A 16953-nucleotide genomic window follows, 5' to 3' on the forward strand; every position below is an offset into this window, starting at 1 on the left:
AATCAAAGAAAAAGGTTATGGGGGCAGATGGGTCAAGATTATCCCCCGTCATGACTGATGGGGGCATCAGGGCAGAAGAGCGGCAGACAAAGTGACTCACACATCACTCGAGTGCTGACCTTGCAGGCCTGTGGGGCAATAAGGTCATCTGAGGTTGCTTCAACTGGGCAGGTCTGGATCAGCTGACTACCTGAATCGACTGAATGACCAGGTTTTTCCACCAAGACTTTTTCCCCGTCACCAGGGATATTCCAAGATGACTGTCATTGTTGATCGGGCTTAAACTGTGAAAGAGTGGTTCAGAAAGCATGACACATCGTTTTCACACACAGATTGCCCAACAGAGAAAGAAGTCTTATATAACAGATTTCTCACGGGAGGCTGTTTCCCCCATCATGCATACAAGATCACTAATCAATTAAACACGTTTTATGTATTATAGCATTTATTTGTACATAATAATTTTTTCACCATCTATTCATTTTTCACAGTAAGGAAGAATGGACAAGAGAACAGTGTCAATGCCCACATTTGTAAGAAAACTTTTTTAGCAAACTCAGCAAACACTGAGATCTAGCTAGAGGGAGCAGCTAGTGGATTGTATTAAGGCATTTTGATATCAGAGCAGCAGAGTCTAAGTGCTTTGTGGGTAAATAACACATATATAAAACAATTCAAATAAAACTTAATTCAACTGTCATCGAACTATTATAATAATATGTAAGAAATTACACTTTCAACTGTCACATGGACCAATATAACGACCATCTGCTGCCATCTGCTGGTGGAAATGACACATGGCATGAGAAGGCACAGGTAAGGATTATCACCAACGTCTGTCACTTTGATTTGTCCATTCAGTGCAACCTGATCAAGCGTTCTGCATTAATACTAAACCTGAGCATCAAGCCCCACATTTGAGATGAGGGTAGCTCTCCACCGTGCGTGTGATCCCCTCCCTCAGAGTGACCACTGGCTTGTAGCCCAGGTGCTCTTTGGCCCGCTCACAGCTGTAGTAGTGGTGTGTTCCGGCCAAAGCCACTCTCATGGGTGTAAAGGTGGGTTTGAAAGACACAAAAGGACGCAGGATCCAGGTCAGCAGCCAGAGTAGCAGCGCCAGTCCGTACACAAGCCTGTAGGGGAGGTGAAAGCGTGGAGCAGCATATCCCAGACCCACCAATACATCGGACATGAAGTCCCAAAAGTGAATTGGCTCATCGTTGGTGATGTGATAAGGCTGGAGGAGAAGCAGAGGGTACATAGTTACACATCATCGGTCTGGGATCCTAGTATAGAGAACACTGGATCAGATCCAGCGGTGAGAAAAAGTGTGTTCTTGAGGATGTGTGTTTGGAAGTATCATGAGGTCAGTTCTGTTTTGACTCTTCTTGTTACTCACTTTCCCACAGATGGGAGAGTCTGGTCTCAGTCGCTCAGCAGCCAGGATGTGTCCATGGACAACATTTTCCACATATGTGAAATCTACCAGGTTTTTCCCGTCACTAAAGAAAGTAAATATAAAAAAATAGAAATATTTACTTTCAAAAAAAGAAAGAAAGAAAGCACCAAGGATTGAAGTTTGCAGCCACTCAGTACTCTGCAGAACTGCCATCTCACAACTAATTTAATTAATAATTAATTACATTACTAATTTAATTTAAGCTCTAAAATGGAAAATTGATAAAAGAATGTGAAAAGAACGCAAGTTTTTCAAAGAATAACAGACCTGTGGACAAAAGTTTCTACTCCACTGTAAGGGACGTGGATGTTGAAAACATTTTTTCTGAAGACTTTAAAGCAAGGTCACAAACAGAACGGTGGGCTTAGCTCAACAAGCCGACACTGTTAAATTAGTGCTTTGCCCAAAACTTAAGAAACAATCCATCCAGTGGGATTAATCTTGCTGGAGCACAAAAACACTTATTGTTATGTTGTGATGCCTTGATTCCAGAGATCCCTTTTCTTCTACTGAGTTACGGTAATGTAATGTTTTGGTGTTACCTAAATGCACACTTCAAAGAGGTTACACAGTCTGAGCATAGTAGTAGTACAGTAGTAGTACAGAGGAGTACTGAGCACAGTAGTACTGTTTCACAGTGTTTAAGTGATTATGATATGTATATATTTACTTAAGACCACAAAAGCAGAGTTGTGTTTAATTGCTGACTGATTCATACAGAAATAAAATGAATCACTCACCCGATTATGAACTTCATTTTGCCCCTGCGAGCCGTGTCCACCAGGATGGGAACCAGCTGTGGGTCCCGAGGGCCGAAGATACCGTGAGGCCGAATAGCGACCGTTAGGAAACCCTTCTGCTGGTCGCATGCAGCAAGGACCAACTAAAACATGAAGACAGAACTTTTAGAAGTTTGCTCTTCACGTCTTTGATTTGAGGTAACAGTGGTTTAAATATTAGACTTCAGTAGGGAAATGTAAAAAAAAAAACTCTTTTTAGGCAACACCACTAACCACGGGGCTACAGTGATAACACAAGAGCTCATATGGGATGTGAGGGGGTGGCGCGTGAATTGGGATACCAACCTTCTCCTGTTCAATTTTGGTCTGAGTGTAGTAGTCGATAGGTTTCTTGGCGTATGGTAGATCCTCTCTTCCATTTTTAATGTCTGTCCCCTCGAACACCACACTCGCACTGCTTGTTAAGACCAGTTTCTGGACAAACATTGTAGAGGCATGCACTTTAACGTCTTCCCCAGTTCTTAAGTAACTAGTTTCAGTCCAAATTAATAATATTCATCATTATAATCATTACCTGCACTCCTGCTTCAATGCAGGCCTGAATAACTGTCTGTGTGCCCTGAATGTTGACCTTTTCAAAAAGCTCACGGTCATCGCTCCCTGGGGCTGGAGATGCACAGTGGAAAACCAGAGACACATCCTTCAGAACCGACAGCAGAGCCTGCAACAACATGGACAGAACCTCTAATTGATTAAAATTTGTATCATGTTTTTATATATATACTTAAAAAAAGGAAAAGGACATTTAGCTTGCCTCTGTCATCTTTAGTATTAATATATATATATATATATATATATATATATATATATATATATATATATATATATATATATATATATATATATAATATCTAATATATTGCTAAGAAAAATTGAGTTATGTTAATACTAAAATCCTAGTTTGTATTCTCCATTCTTGTCAAGTAACAAAGTACAAATACTTCGTTACCTTACTTAAGTAGAAATTTTCTTTATCTATACTTCACTGGAGTAATTATTTTTCAGACGACTTTTTACTTTTACTCCTTACATTTTCACGCAATTATCTGTACTTTTTACTCCTTACATTTTAAAAACAGCCTCATTACTCTATTTCATTTCTGCCTTTAAAAAAAAAAACTATCCAGTTAAATTGCTCCATCCGGATAGAGTGAATTTGGTTGTGGTTGTTTCAGATGTTCTTGTCCAGTTTTGTTCTTACATCCGTTGCCCTCAGATTCCTGCAACTAAACTTGGATGTACATTCCAATAAAGGTTAGGATAAATGATAACATGCCTCTGAAGTTTGACTTTTTGCACCATTACAATTATAGGCAACTAGTCATCATATCTTCTGCTCCCTGAAACACATGTTAATGCTCAATAGTACACATATATGGTTCTTTAATATATTTGCATTATACTAAGATACATTCATTTTCAAGGGCTTTTGTCCTTAATGGCTTTTTCCCCCCTTACATTACTTTTACTTTTATACTTTAAGTAGTTTTGAAACCAGTACTTTATACTTTTACTTGAGTAAAAAACTTGAGTTGATACTTCAACTTCTACAGGAGTATTTTTAAACTCTAGTATCTATACTTCTACCTGAGTAATGAATGTGAATACTTTTGACACCTCTGGTCTTTATTTAGTAATATCATGCCGTGGCAGATTAGCCTGTGAGATAACACCCTTTGATTTCATGTTTCATGTACTTATTTTCAGTGGGCATGAGGAGTTTCCAGTCTCACCTGGGTGTCGCAGAGGTCTCCCTGGTGGAAGGCGACGCCTGGCAGCTCGTAGCTCTGACGGATGTCAAACACACACACGGAATATCCCCGATCCAGCAGCTTCTCCACCAAGTGTCTGCCCAGGAAACCAGAGCCCCCGATCACTGCACACCGTTTACTGCTCTGCGAGGCCGACACAGAAACACTGTCAATAACACCTGAGGCACAAGTGGACAACAAATGATGTTTGAACTCACTGGTCGAATACGTGTAGCCATTATAGCAAAGGTCCTGCCGGGAGAAACACTGCGCCCTTTTAACTATACAAAACGTTAAAGATAAAACACTGTCGATCGAAACCTTTAATGCACCATTCAAGTAAAAGAAGCGAGTCTCAAAAGCATACAACCATGAGAAGTTTGAATCAGCCGAGGCGGAACTTATCCGTGATTGGTCGACACGTCATGACGCGCAGAGGCGACGTTTGACAACAGCCAATAGTATTGAAGATACGTAAAAGAACGCCATCATGTAGACCAATCAGAAGGCATAATTTAATTCTACCCGCCCACTTGCCCCAAAACACGCATCTTGATAATATCCAACTAATGCTGCGTTCCATTTACCTCGGAAGTGGGGATTTCCCAGTTCCCTGTTGGATTTTTCAACTGGAACGCCCTCGAAGTGGGATTTCCCACTGGGAAAGTGGGAGAGTCTTCACCACCCCCGAGTTCACATTCCAAGATGGCTGCCCCGGTTGTAAACAGTAGAAGAGAGCTCTGTAAAAATTCGTAGCACTTCATTCTAGTTTTGGTCACACTAAATCAGTCGTATACAAGTATTGTTCGGCATATATATGCTGCTATAGTGTAATTTACAGTTTTCATGTGTTATATGCGAACTACAAACTTGTTTACCTACTTTGTAACTGGAACGCTGATAACTCGGCTGTGGCGTCATTCCCAGTTCCGAGTTCCGACTTCCGAGGTAAATGGAACGCAGCATAAAATCCTCATATGGGCACAAACGTCATGTTATTTCATTTATTCTGGCTTTGCTCTCATTCGAAAAAGCTATGGGCAGATATTAGAAAATATATTATTGACTATTTCACTATAGATTTTAATTTACATTGGGAAAATGTTGTTTTTGGTTTCCATTGTTTCCCTAAGAAAGAAGGAAAATGTTACTTTTTGATAAATCTCTTTTTATTTCTTGCCAAATTTCATATTCATAAGAGTAAATTTTCAAAAAAAACCTCTTGCTTTTATGTTTTCCAGAAAGAAATTGAACTATACTTAAAATGAATCACTAAATCAACAAATGAAAGGCTATTAAAACCGTAGACTTGTGTAATATGTATAATCTTCTTGAATAACGAACATCACCCCTGGCACATGTTCTGTATTCTATTTGTATACTGTTCCTATTCTGTGATAATTCTTTTAAATAAAGTTTAAAAAAAAAACAAACGTCATGTTATTACATTATTTATCTTTTTGGGAATATTTTATTTCATATTCTAGTTCAAACACCGATTTATTGAACCGGATTATTTCTGTCTACACTTGTAAACATGACTTCCTGACGAACAAAGTATAGTATTTAAAGGGAGGAGACAAAAATATATACACTGTTTCATAAATAATTATACAAAAATGTTACATATGCACCTTATTATATTCCATTAGTTATCTTAATATCAATATATGTTTTCGATTTCAGTCTCAAGAGCTAAAAATCTAAATATTAATGTCAAAAACATCCTTAAAGGACCCCGTGGTATTTTTTCACCCAATCATCTTATTGCCCGACTGGTGCGTTTGTTTTGCCATCAGCTTCGTCCCTGTCGGTGTCGTGCGGGGAACCCAACGCTTCCGCACATCGACGGCCTCCTCCGCCGGAGTGCAGCTGTATACTTATCCAACATATATTCTCCGTGACAGTACCTGATGTATAGTTGAGCTCAAAACGCTGTTTCCTCTAGATTTAACCAGGTATATTTTTTGGGAATAAATAGTATTTGATGCATTATAGGTTGATCTCAAATTTTTTGCGGCTACAAGACTGATGCGGACGACTGGTGTAGAATAGACGCCGTTCCATGATCTGCCCTCCTCATGATAGCGAGGTTTCATAGACGGAAAACAGACATTGCTTCATAAATCGATTTTTTTTTCAATTATTATTATTTTTTGGCATTGAAATAAACAGCGTCCAATGGTGAGTAAAATGCTTTTCAATCAAAGTATACTCTATTGGGACGTGTGAATTAATATCTTTGCAAATAGAGATTTTTTTTATTTTTTTTCATGCTTTGTGATACAAGATTTCCCTATGAAACCTCGGTAAATATTGGTGGTGGTTTTTGCTCTTGTGTGAACAGCAGGCCACCAGTGCCAAGAGGCCCTCCCTGCAGGGGCCAGTGCCCCCTCCCCGCAAGAAGACAGCTCCCAAGCCAGAGCTGACTGAGGAGCAGAAGCAGGAGATCAGGGAGGCCTTCGAGCTCTTTGATACAGACGGCTCTGCATACATTGATGTAAAGGACCTCAAGGTGAACAAAAACACAAAAGAGCATAAAGCATAACCTGACATAAAGCATAAACTGACAAACTTGGCTTTTTCTTATTTTTTGTTCCAGTGGTTTTCATTCAAGTGGTACTTTATATAGGGTTAGTACTCGAGTTGTAAAAAAAAATCAGGGGGATGGTGGATTTTATCATATGGGACAGATCATTTGTGCTGATTACAAATAATATAATATATTACAAATAATAGCACTGAACAAAAAACCTGCAGAAACACTGCAGGAGTTAAATGCAGCCTTCTGTAAGCTTTAAATATCCACTGGGCTTACATCAAATACATCAAAACACAAAAATAAAAACAGTTTTCTGAACTTATCAATATTCCTCTGTTCTTCACAGGATAAGTAAAATGGATCACTGCAAAAACTCAAAATCTTAACAAGAATATTTGTCTTATTTCTAGTTAAAATGTCTAATTTTAGTAAAAAAAAATCTCATTACACTTAAAATAAGACTCATCACTGGAAAAAACAACAATTTTCACCCGCCAGAAAAATCTGCCAGTGGAACAAGATTTTTTTGCTTGTAATAAGAAGATCCCACTGGCAGATTTTCCTACTTATTTCAAGTGAAAATTTACCTGAAAAAGGTGAAAATTGTCACATTTTTCTGGTGTTATTTTTCTGGTGATGACTCTAAACGTTGAAATAGCAGTAATAACACATTCATTGATGAAATGACATAAGGGATGGAAAGGGGGGATGGCAGTTTTACAGGGGGGATGATTTTGACCGTTTTTATTTCAGGGGGGATGCCATCCCCCCTCATCCCCCCTCAACTTGAGTACTGAGTATTATAAAGAGCCTTCTAAAGCTGATTCCCTTTTCCCTTTTGAAGTCATTTTTACTCTGCTTGTTGATGGTTTTGTATGTGTTTCATTTAATTTTCTGTACGCTTCTTGCTCAAATGAGTATTTTTGTTATGATATTGAGTATGTATTTTCATATGCAGTCCAGTATTGCTACAAGAGATTTTGTTACTCTGCAGGTACAAACGTGTGTCTTCTCATAGATATTTGACACTTAAAGAAGTGACCAAATATACTGTAAATATGCTTTATTTGTCTTATGAAAGTAATTTTTTTAGCCTTTTCAATGTTTTAATCTGTAGGGATTCTCTTTGTTTGCCAGTTTCAAAGAGATTACATTTCTTATATTGAAAAAAAAAAAAAAAACCAAAAGAGCTCAAACTCTGATTTCAATTAATAATGAAAAGCAGATGGGTTTTTCTATGTGTGCCTCACCGTCCATCCTTCCTTTACTGAGCCAGGTAGCAATGAGAGCTCTGGGGTTTGAGCCAAAGAAAGAGGAGATCAAGAAGATGATCAGCGAAGTGGATAAGGATGGCACAGGAAAGATCTCCTTTGTCGATTTCCTCACCATCATGACACAGAAAATGGTAAGCATACATACACACACATATAGAAAAAAGTTAATAAACTCAACTTAAAATCTTTTTCTTCCCCTAAATTGCATTTATTTCATCCCTTTACTTATGTGACTTCTGTTAATCTACCCTCCATCCTGTCTGATTCCAGGCTGAAAAGGACTCCAAAGAGGAAATCCTGAAAGCTTTCCGCCTGTTTGATGACGATGAGACAGGCAGGATTTCATTTAAAAACCTAAAGAGGGTAGCCAAGGAGCTGGGAGAGAACCTCACAGATGAGGAACTGCAGGTGAAACAGACTCAATAAAACAGTATTTACATACATGTTCTTCCTCGCTGTTGAATCAGTCAGACTTATTTGTTATTTTTCCATTAGCTCATGTATTGTTTTGTTTCTGAAGGAAATGATAGATGAAGCTGACAGGGATGGAGACGGAGAAGTGAACCAGCAGGAGTTTCTGCGTATTATGAAGAAAACCTGCCTGTACTGAAGGACGTGATGACATCAGGGATGCTGATGCAGACTCGAGCGGTCCGGTGGTGGCTTTATGTGTAATGCTGCTCATAGATATCGCTAGAAAACCTTAACTATTGTGTCGTGCCACACATTTTCACTTACAATGAATCAAACTGTCACACAATCAAAGGAACTTGTGAAAGACTTAAACGTAATTTATCCTCCTTGGATTTAGACGGTACTTTACATTACTGTACATCTGCCAAAGCGGTTTCAGAATCCGTCTTGTTTGGAATGCTGCAGACTTTTATTAAATATATATCAATATTATTGACAACATATAGGTTATTCATTGTCAACGTTTCAGTGCCTCCCACAAAACAAACATGGTACATTCCAGTGCTTTTTGGTTTTAGGTGGAGTTAGTGTTATGTTTGATCCAGCTGCAGGCTGTTTGTTATACCAGGATTGTTGCTCCAGCTCCTTAATGTTTACTTTTCTGAGAGATTTCTAAAGTTTGAAATTTGTAATGATTTACTAGGGTGAAAGGGAAGGGATGGTCTCATCCCTGCCCTGCCTCTAGATTTGTGCCTGTGCCTCTTAAAGGTGCGACATCACAATCAGGGAAGCTGGCCAACACTTCTTTGACCTGCACGCCTTCTTCAAAAGTCCCGCCGTCTTTAAACTATGAATGTTGGTGTATTTGTCATGTAACTTCTTTCCGTTGTGGTCATTTTTCTGGCGTGTCCCTGAATGTTTTGTATATTGTGATCTGATAGATATTTAAGTAGATAGATATTTAAAAAGTAGTGTTTTAGAAACTGATTAAATATGTTAAAGCAGTTTGTCCTGTCTTTATTTGTATTTTATGGCAAACAGTTGTCATCATTACTGTTTAAACAGCTTCAATGCATTTCCTTTATCTCGTATTCATATAGCTCACATCTCAAACCTTGGACTTATCTTACTGTTGTAAGCAATTGCTTTTAAAGGTAGAGGTTTGAACTTAGCACAATGTACACTGACTAAAAAAGACGGACACACTAAACCTGGAGGGGCCTGCAGAGTGAGACAGATGATGCTGTCAGCACACAGATAAAACTTTAAAAATAGTAACTAAAAAGCATTAATCAGTATAAATAGCTCTGGCTGCTGACTTTGTTCCCGAGTAAGGTCTGCTGTATCCTTTGCTGTAGAGAGGAATCCCAAAACCAGAGGGATGAGAGACACTCAGGTTGGATGCGTCAGGAGCATCAGTGTGCATCTAGTCCCAGGTCAGGCAGCCGTCCATCATGAGTTACTGAACAAGAGAACTATCTGAACACTCGGGGCGTGGAGGTTTTCATGCTGTGAGGACCAGGATGGACGGGTAACGTAACACCAGAGCTAATAATTGCTCAGGGGTCATGTTCTGGGTCTCTTGAAAGTGCCTAGAGACAACTACTGTTGTAATAAAAGCTATATAAATACAACTGAATTGAATAGAACTGATGTTCCTGAGAGGAATTCAGGTGAGGGATTGGCTGTGGAGAAACTTGTCCTGATGGTGCAGAGTCTGATGCATGATTAAGCCGCTGCTCTGAGTTTAAGTAACAAGGCCCATTTGGATACCTGCTACGCAATCGTGACTCCATTTCCTTGGTAGCTGTATTAAAGATGAGGCTAGAGACCAATGTGTACTTGCAACATATTTATGTCTACTCAACAATGCATCCAGGATTTCATGCTTCCCAACCGGCATGCTGTACTCCAACTTAAAGGACAGGTTCACATTCTTTAGGTCTGAAACCAATTTTCACAGACCCTTCTTTTGACTAAAGATGTCAACTGCTGCACAGTTTCAACATTTTTAAACTAAATGAAAATGTTAAGAGAATTCATATCAGTTAGGCCCTGAGATCCACAAAGCATCAACAGTGTATATTAGTTGCTTTTGGCTCGTCATTATGACAGTAGTTTCTTTTTGCTCTTCAACGCTATAAATGTTTAATCTAAACCTTTATCAGAGCAGATGGACATCAAAACCTGGTCTACAAAAGAAGTCATATCAAATGAGATATAGCCATAGTAAAGTTTGAGTCACCTTTAAAGCAAATTAGAACTTATTTCAGCAAAACATTAGAAATAAAAAGGTTTAGCAACTGCTTTCACCTCTGCTTCAAAGTTGTCTTCTTTTAATTTATTTTAACTAAACTTGACCTACATCAATCAGCGCGCCAGATCCCTTAAGTTTCATCCCATTGGGCAGTGTTGAGTAAACAGCAAGCATTACCTTCCAGAGTTGCATTTGCTTTCCTCTTTTATTTTTATTCAAGTCAGCTACAATACTACTCTCAGGACAGAAGTGCATTCACTTTTAACCAAACAAACACATAATACCCTAAGATTACGAAATAACAATACTTAAAACCCGTAGTTGAAAAGTAAACATGGCCTATTTAAAGTATCAAAGTTAGTTCTCCAAAACACATTTTCATTAAACAAGTCGCAAAACTTTAAACTATTACCACTTGATTTAGCTTTTATCTGTGATGAAGCAACCCACCTGTTTATATGTTGATATCTGTACAGAAATGTGTGAAATATTAGTTATCACCTTACAATGCTTGACTTTATTTGTAAATTATTTAATTAGGGTATATAAAAAAAAAAAAAAAAGACATGGAAAAGAGAACCACTAACAATAAAAAAAACCCCACAACAATAAAACTAAAACATTTACCCGTGTCAACTCCCTGAGGAAACTGATCTCAAGTTATCTTAAGTAGAAATGAACAGCAGCTGGTTTGGATTTCAGGGACCGCATTTCCATTACAAACACACACAGACAAAGTCAGGAACAGAAATTAACTGTGTAAGCTAAGACTTTCCAGCGACAAATACCCCCATGACATACACACACAGAGGAGACAAGTCAAACTATTTAGAAAAATAAAATGAAAATAAATTCACTCTTGCAAACTATGGTGGCTCAGAAATCTGGAAATATCTTGGAACATGAGCATGTTTTCTGTAATGTTTCAAGCTCAGCTTTCACTGAGTTTCGTCTTTGTGGCAAAGTCTGCGCTCAGTTTTCGCATCACCTCCGTGTGGCTCTGCCCTGCGAGCTCCTTTCGCGCGCTGCCATAGTTTTCTTTGACGAAGTTGGCGAAGGGCGCAGGAGCGCGCGGCTTAGAAGGCGTGAGTAGGGCCAGCCGACCCATGCAGAGGGCGCACGAAAACCTCTGTGTGTCCAGAGACTTGGAATGGCGACCGATCCTGGCAGGAACCACAAAGAAAGGCATAAACTTTTACAGCAGAAGTGTGCACGTGCGAGGTGAATAGAGAAGAGAATACTCAGTAACTGTAATCTAAAAACCGGTTAAACTTACGTGTTCTGGCAGCGGGTGCACTGATACTGGAACTTGTACTTTATGTCGTAACTATGGCAGCGCGTTACCATTGGCAACTCGGGATGCATCAGTGTGGATTTGCGAGCGTACAGCTTCCAGAAGTTTCCGTGGCCGTCCCTTACTCCGTTTATCAGCCACGTTGCAGCGTGACACATTTCGTGTATCAGCGTGTCTCTGAGACGATCTGGACCGGAGGAGAAACAGAAGCACAACTCTGCTTTCCTTGACCTTATAACAATCACTGCTACAGACTCTTGGGCATACGACGGCCTTACCTGCAGAATCACAGACTTTTTCTGACAGCTCGATGCGAGCATATCGCATTCCTCCACCCTTTTCCTGCCCCGTGACGCAGTATCCTGCAGTTTTCCGCATCTTTTTGTTCCAGGTCACAGACATTTTTACTGAGAGCTGCAAAAGCAATACAAGGACAAGGACAAGAATTGTATTATAACCCAATCAGCGGAGGAAAAAAGGGCTATTCAGAAATACTTTTAGAGTATTAATATTGAAGGACTTGTGTGGGAGAACAAAAATCAGACAGAATTAGCCAAATGCATCACAACTTTATTCTGATGTTTGACCAAATATTTCTGAATCTAAGAAAAAGAGACAGCTACTCTTCGTCACCTTATTGTCAAACACACTGGTGTTGTACAGCTGGTAGAGTTTGCTCGTGAGTTCTTCCTTGTTCTTCTTGAAACTGGACCCGTACCTGGAGTCCGGGTTTGTGAGCGACTCCAGGAAGCAGCCTGGAGTTTTACACGCTGCCAACCTGAAAGGAAATTAGCTATAAAGACAAATCGCTGCATACGAAAGAAAAACTGAGTGACAGCCAGTTTGTCACATTTAAACAACAAACCAACCTTGAGGTCCGTACATACAGATGAGACATACCTGCTGGTGGGGCGGCATCTTGGCTCTGTCTGACTGACTCTGGGCTTCAAAATGGAGGACTTCCCTGGTGTCTTCATATGTTTAGGCGTTTCTCTTAAAGGTTTCAAGTTCGGGGTTGCAAATATCCCAGGAGGCACTGAGACAGGAGGCTGCTTGTCAGAGTCTACATTTAGGAATAAGATAAATCTTTGTTAGAAATTTGAGTGGAAAAAAGCCGGGACTATAACGACAGTCAGTATACTTTACCTTTGGTGGTCTTCGGTGAAAATGAAGTGCTTGTGGGATTGGTTTTCTTTTTCAGCCTTTCCAGTAAGGATAAAAACTCCTCGTCGGAGCTACTGGAATCGTCCAGCCGAGAAGGCGCAGAGAAGGTGCGGCTGGGTGAGGATGCGGGATGAGTTTTCCTAGGATAAGAAACAGGCAAAGGACTGGGAGGCAAAGGCAGTGATGGTACGCGGTTCTCTTCATCACTTTTGCTAGCCTTTAGCTGTGGCTTTGGCTTTGAATGACGAATCTTCCAGGTACTCTTGATAACAACATCATCGTCGTCATCATTGTCACTGACAAAGACCGGTGAGTTTAACTGAGACAGTGGTCTCCTTAATAGATGCTGGGCTGCTGGAGTATGGCTCTTTTGGGGAACTGTAAAACACACACAAAAAAAAAACAATCACAAAATAAGAGATTAAAAATGCACATGTTTAAAAAAATAATAATAATTTTATATATATATATATATATATATGGACACTAAAAAAGTGCAAAGTCTCAACTTAAATTTCAGCAGTTTTATATAAAAAGAGAATGACATTTAAGACCTAATAGTTGCCCGACTATACACTTTCCTTGGGATGCTGTGGGTCATTTCTACATCAGTCTAAATAGAAGAATGGAGAGGGAAGAAGGTGAAAAAAAACAGCTGCAAAATGTGAATGAGGTGGAGTGACACTAAAAAGCAAAGGTGACCAAGGTAGAGGTGGTGACTGAAAGAAGATGTAGGAGGGGAAAAATAAAACCAGGAGATATCAAATGTGGTTTGTTTGCCCGAAATCCACTTTTAACAGATGTATAGGGAAATGCAAAAATGGTAAATGGCCTGATGATAAATATGGAACACGAGTCTGTTCGTTGACCTCCTTTTATGCCGTCAATATAAAGGCAGAATTAATTCCTCAGTCAAAGTTTTTCCTCTACAACTCTGGTGATCATAGCTCTGCAATGAGATTACCTGGGGGTAACATGTAACATGTTCGTACTACGGCAAAGTCAAGTTTGAATGTGAATGCAAGTGGAATGTGGCAAAAACAGGTATTTGTAGACAATTTTATTTCACAGAGCAGCAACATGGAGATGGAGATACTTGAGCATTTTATATGCATTTTCAGCCAACTAAACCTATAATCATTCAAAAACCTTTCATTGAACAGGACAACAAGCCAAAACAAAAAGTCTTTCAAAAGGTGAGGATATCAAACTTTCTTGCCTGAAATCTGAGTACTGCTTAAAAACTCATGAAAGTCCATCAATAGGAGAGATATAATCACCTAAAATTAAAACCGATATTGGCACTATTAGTATAATATCCACTTAAAATTAACCTTTAAATATTGGCGTTTATCTCTTACTTTGAATATTGGTCTCACTTTTGAAAAACTTTTGAAAATTACCTCTGAAAGATGGTTTCGTCTCAATGAAGTCATCGTCAGATGAGTAGTCATTCACTATGAAGTTTTTAAGGCTGTGGGATGATAACAGACAATTTTACATTTAATCAGTGGCTGTTAAAAGAAAACAGATCACAACACACCAAAAACTCACCTGTCCTCACTCCCTCTCTCTGTTTTCTTGGGTTTGGAAGTAGGAGTTTTCACTCGCTGTAGAACTTCAGTGTGAAAACAAGGATATGAGAGAAAGAAAATCTGGAGGAACATTTACACTAGAACTGAAGACTGGTAGCTCAGCACTTACAGGTCTCAAAGGTAACATCGTCATCATCTGAGCTCACCACATGAACAGTTGATCTGGAAAAAAAAAAGTTTTGAATTCATCAACCTGACCAGTACTAATACAGGACAAAGCAGATCTCATCATACACAAGACACTGTTTATGTTTTTTCTCCTTTATCTACCGCGGTTGAATTGGTTTGATATTGGATATTATGAATTCAACACCCATAAAACTTGATACATACCACTGATTTTGGTCAAACCACTTGTGATGTGTTCGTGGTCATCTAGACTATATATCACAAAACAGTAATTATTAAAAAATCATATATATGGGCTGATTTAATGAGGTTTAATGAAAACAATCGGTGTTATGTATCACAAGTTTTATGGGTGTTTAATTCATTGCTGAAGAGTCCCAGACGCTGTTCAGAAGAGAAGAAGAAAACAAGTGTTCTCTGGATGGACATTTGGTGACTGGCATAAATCAGAAAAGCTTAGAAAGCACTGCAGCAGCCTATATATATATATATATATATATATGATTTTTTAATAATTACTGTTTTGTGATATATAGTCTAGATGACCATGAACACATCACAAGTGGTTTGACCAAAATCAGTGGTATGTATCACAAGTTTTATTGGTGTTGAATTCATAATATCCAATATCCAATATCAAACCAATTCAACCGCGGTCCTTTATCTTACCTTTGTGTTTTTGCTGCACTGCGTGGCTTCTGTGGATTAGCTTTACTTTTCAACCTTTCAACAAGGACTGGAGAATTAAAAAGCAAAATGACAAGATTCAAATCCTCGACACGTATCAGCTCACATCCTTGCATATTTTAATCAAATTACCCACAATTGTCAAACTCGTCATCGCTGGAGCCGCTCAAGGACGTCCTGGCTGCCTGGTGACTAGTCCCAACATGCCGTGTTTTGCCAATCTGGTTAAACAACTAGAAACAACAACACCAGCGTTCATGGATACATTGTCAACGTATGTTTCAAATACTGCTGCTGCTTGTTCACATTTTTGTAAATGTTTTTACGGGTTATGTAAATACTCTTTTCTCTGCTGCGTCCAGTCCTCCGTCCTCCATCCATCCCATCTTCTTAGCAACTCTTTCAAAGGATTCGCAGAGTTCACGGTTCATGATTCCCCCCACTGTGAAACAAAGATACACTAACATGAGACATTTAACTTCTTGTACCATGCTAGAAAACTACTTACGCGGACGTTAGACACACATAAGACAACTTTCAGTGCAAGCTTAACACTAAAACCGTCAATTTACTCGTTTTTCAGAGAGCAAAATCTAATTGTAAAAGCTATAAATCTATACAGCAACCATTAGAAACTACAAGAGCGTTTCCATTAATGTTAGCAACCTGCAGGATATCATCAGCCAGACTTAATAATATTGACTTAATATAAATGGTAATGCTAAATACCATTTAGCATTAGTCCAATCGATCAACTAAACGTCTCTCTAAGTACACGTATCGTGACATATTACCATCGGCGTCTCTTTTATTAAAAGAAAAACAGGCCCACAGGAAAAGGGGAAGGTGAATTTAAATTTTGTGTTCTCTTAAACCGGAAGTTGTCATAGAGACAGTTGACCAATAGAATTGACGTTTATACCACAATGGGGCGTGGCGTGGCCACATTGAGAGGTTGGAGTTTGTTTGATTGAGTGCGTGGACAGGTGTCTTTTATACGGGTAACGAGTTCAAACAGGTGCAGTTAATACAGGTAATGAGTGGAGAACAGGAGGGCTTCTTAAAGAAGAACTAACAGGTCTGTGAGAGCCGGACAGGTGACAGGTGATCAAATACTTATGTCATGCAATAAAATGCTAATTAATTACTTAAAAATCATACAATGTGATTTTCTGGATTTTTTTTTTAGATTCCATCACTCACAGTTGAAGAGTACCTATGATAAAAATGACAGACTTCTAAATGCTTTTCAAGTGGGAAAACCTGCAAAATCGGCAGTGTATCAAATACTTGTTCTCCCCACTGTATGTATGTATGTATGTATGTATGTATGTATGTATATATATATATATATATATATATATATATATATATATATTGTATGCAGGTGTTAGGTATTGGGTGTTGGGTATTTGTTGTAATTGTATTGGTGTTTCGTGTGTTGATTGTGTCGTGATTTATTGTATGTATATGTATGCTTTCGGCAACAATGGTTACCATTCATGCCAACAAAGCCAATTTGAATTGAATTGAATTGACAGACACACATAGTTTCATTGCGACTATACCAAAAGATGGAGTTACCCA

The 16953-nt window shown here is 38.8% G+C and overlaps 3 protein-coding genes across 3 annotated transcripts; 1 reads left to right on the forward strand and 2 right to left on the reverse strand.

Annotated features, from left to right (window-relative positions):
- Positions 1-438: 438 nt before the first annotated feature.
- On the reverse strand, positions 439-4383 carry nsdhl (NAD(P) dependent steroid dehydrogenase-like). The gene is made up of 7 exons (XM_061726216.1): positions 4229-4383; positions 3993-4154; positions 2774-2920; positions 2545-2673; positions 2200-2342; positions 1400-1502; positions 439-1237 (listed from the first exon to the last, which is right to left on the reverse strand). Exons 1-7 carry the CDS (start codon positions 4247-4249, stop codon positions 905-907), a joined length of 1038 nt encoding a protein of 345 aa, XP_061582200.1. The 5' UTR covers positions 4250-4383; the 3' UTR covers positions 439-904.
- A 1466-nt stretch (positions 4384-5849) lies between these two features.
- cetn2 (centrin, EF-hand protein, 2) lies at positions 5850-9245 on the forward strand. The gene is made up of 5 exons (XM_061726217.1): positions 5850-6194; positions 6358-6525; positions 7829-7957; positions 8097-8234; positions 8347-9245. Exons 1-5 carry the CDS (start codon positions 6192-6194, stop codon positions 8434-8436), a joined length of 528 nt encoding a protein of 175 aa, XP_061582201.1. The 5' UTR covers positions 5850-6191; the 3' UTR covers positions 8437-9245.
- Positions 9246-10704: 1459 nt separating this feature from the next.
- Positions 10705-16193, reverse strand: gcna (germ cell nuclear acidic peptidase). The gene is made up of 13 exons (XM_061726220.1): positions 16161-16193; positions 15708-15808; positions 15503-15599; positions 15349-15415; positions 14660-14712; positions 14510-14573; positions 14359-14429; positions 12938-13333; positions 12692-12854; positions 12425-12569; positions 12070-12205; positions 11774-11978; positions 10705-11660 (listed from the first exon to the last, which is right to left on the reverse strand). Exons 2-13 carry the CDS (start codon positions 15795-15797, stop codon positions 11429-11431), a joined length of 1719 nt encoding a protein of 572 aa, XP_061582204.1. The 5' UTR covers positions 15798-15808; positions 16161-16193; the 3' UTR covers positions 10705-11428.
- Positions 16194-16953: the final 760 nt, after the last annotated feature.

The sequence above is a fragment of the Cololabis saira genome, chromosome 7, assembly GCF_033807715.1.
Source record: "Cololabis saira isolate AMF1-May2022 chromosome 7, fColSai1.1, whole genome shotgun sequence".
Taxonomy (NCBI): Eukaryota; Metazoa; Chordata; class Actinopteri; order Beloniformes; family Belonidae; genus Cololabis; species Cololabis saira.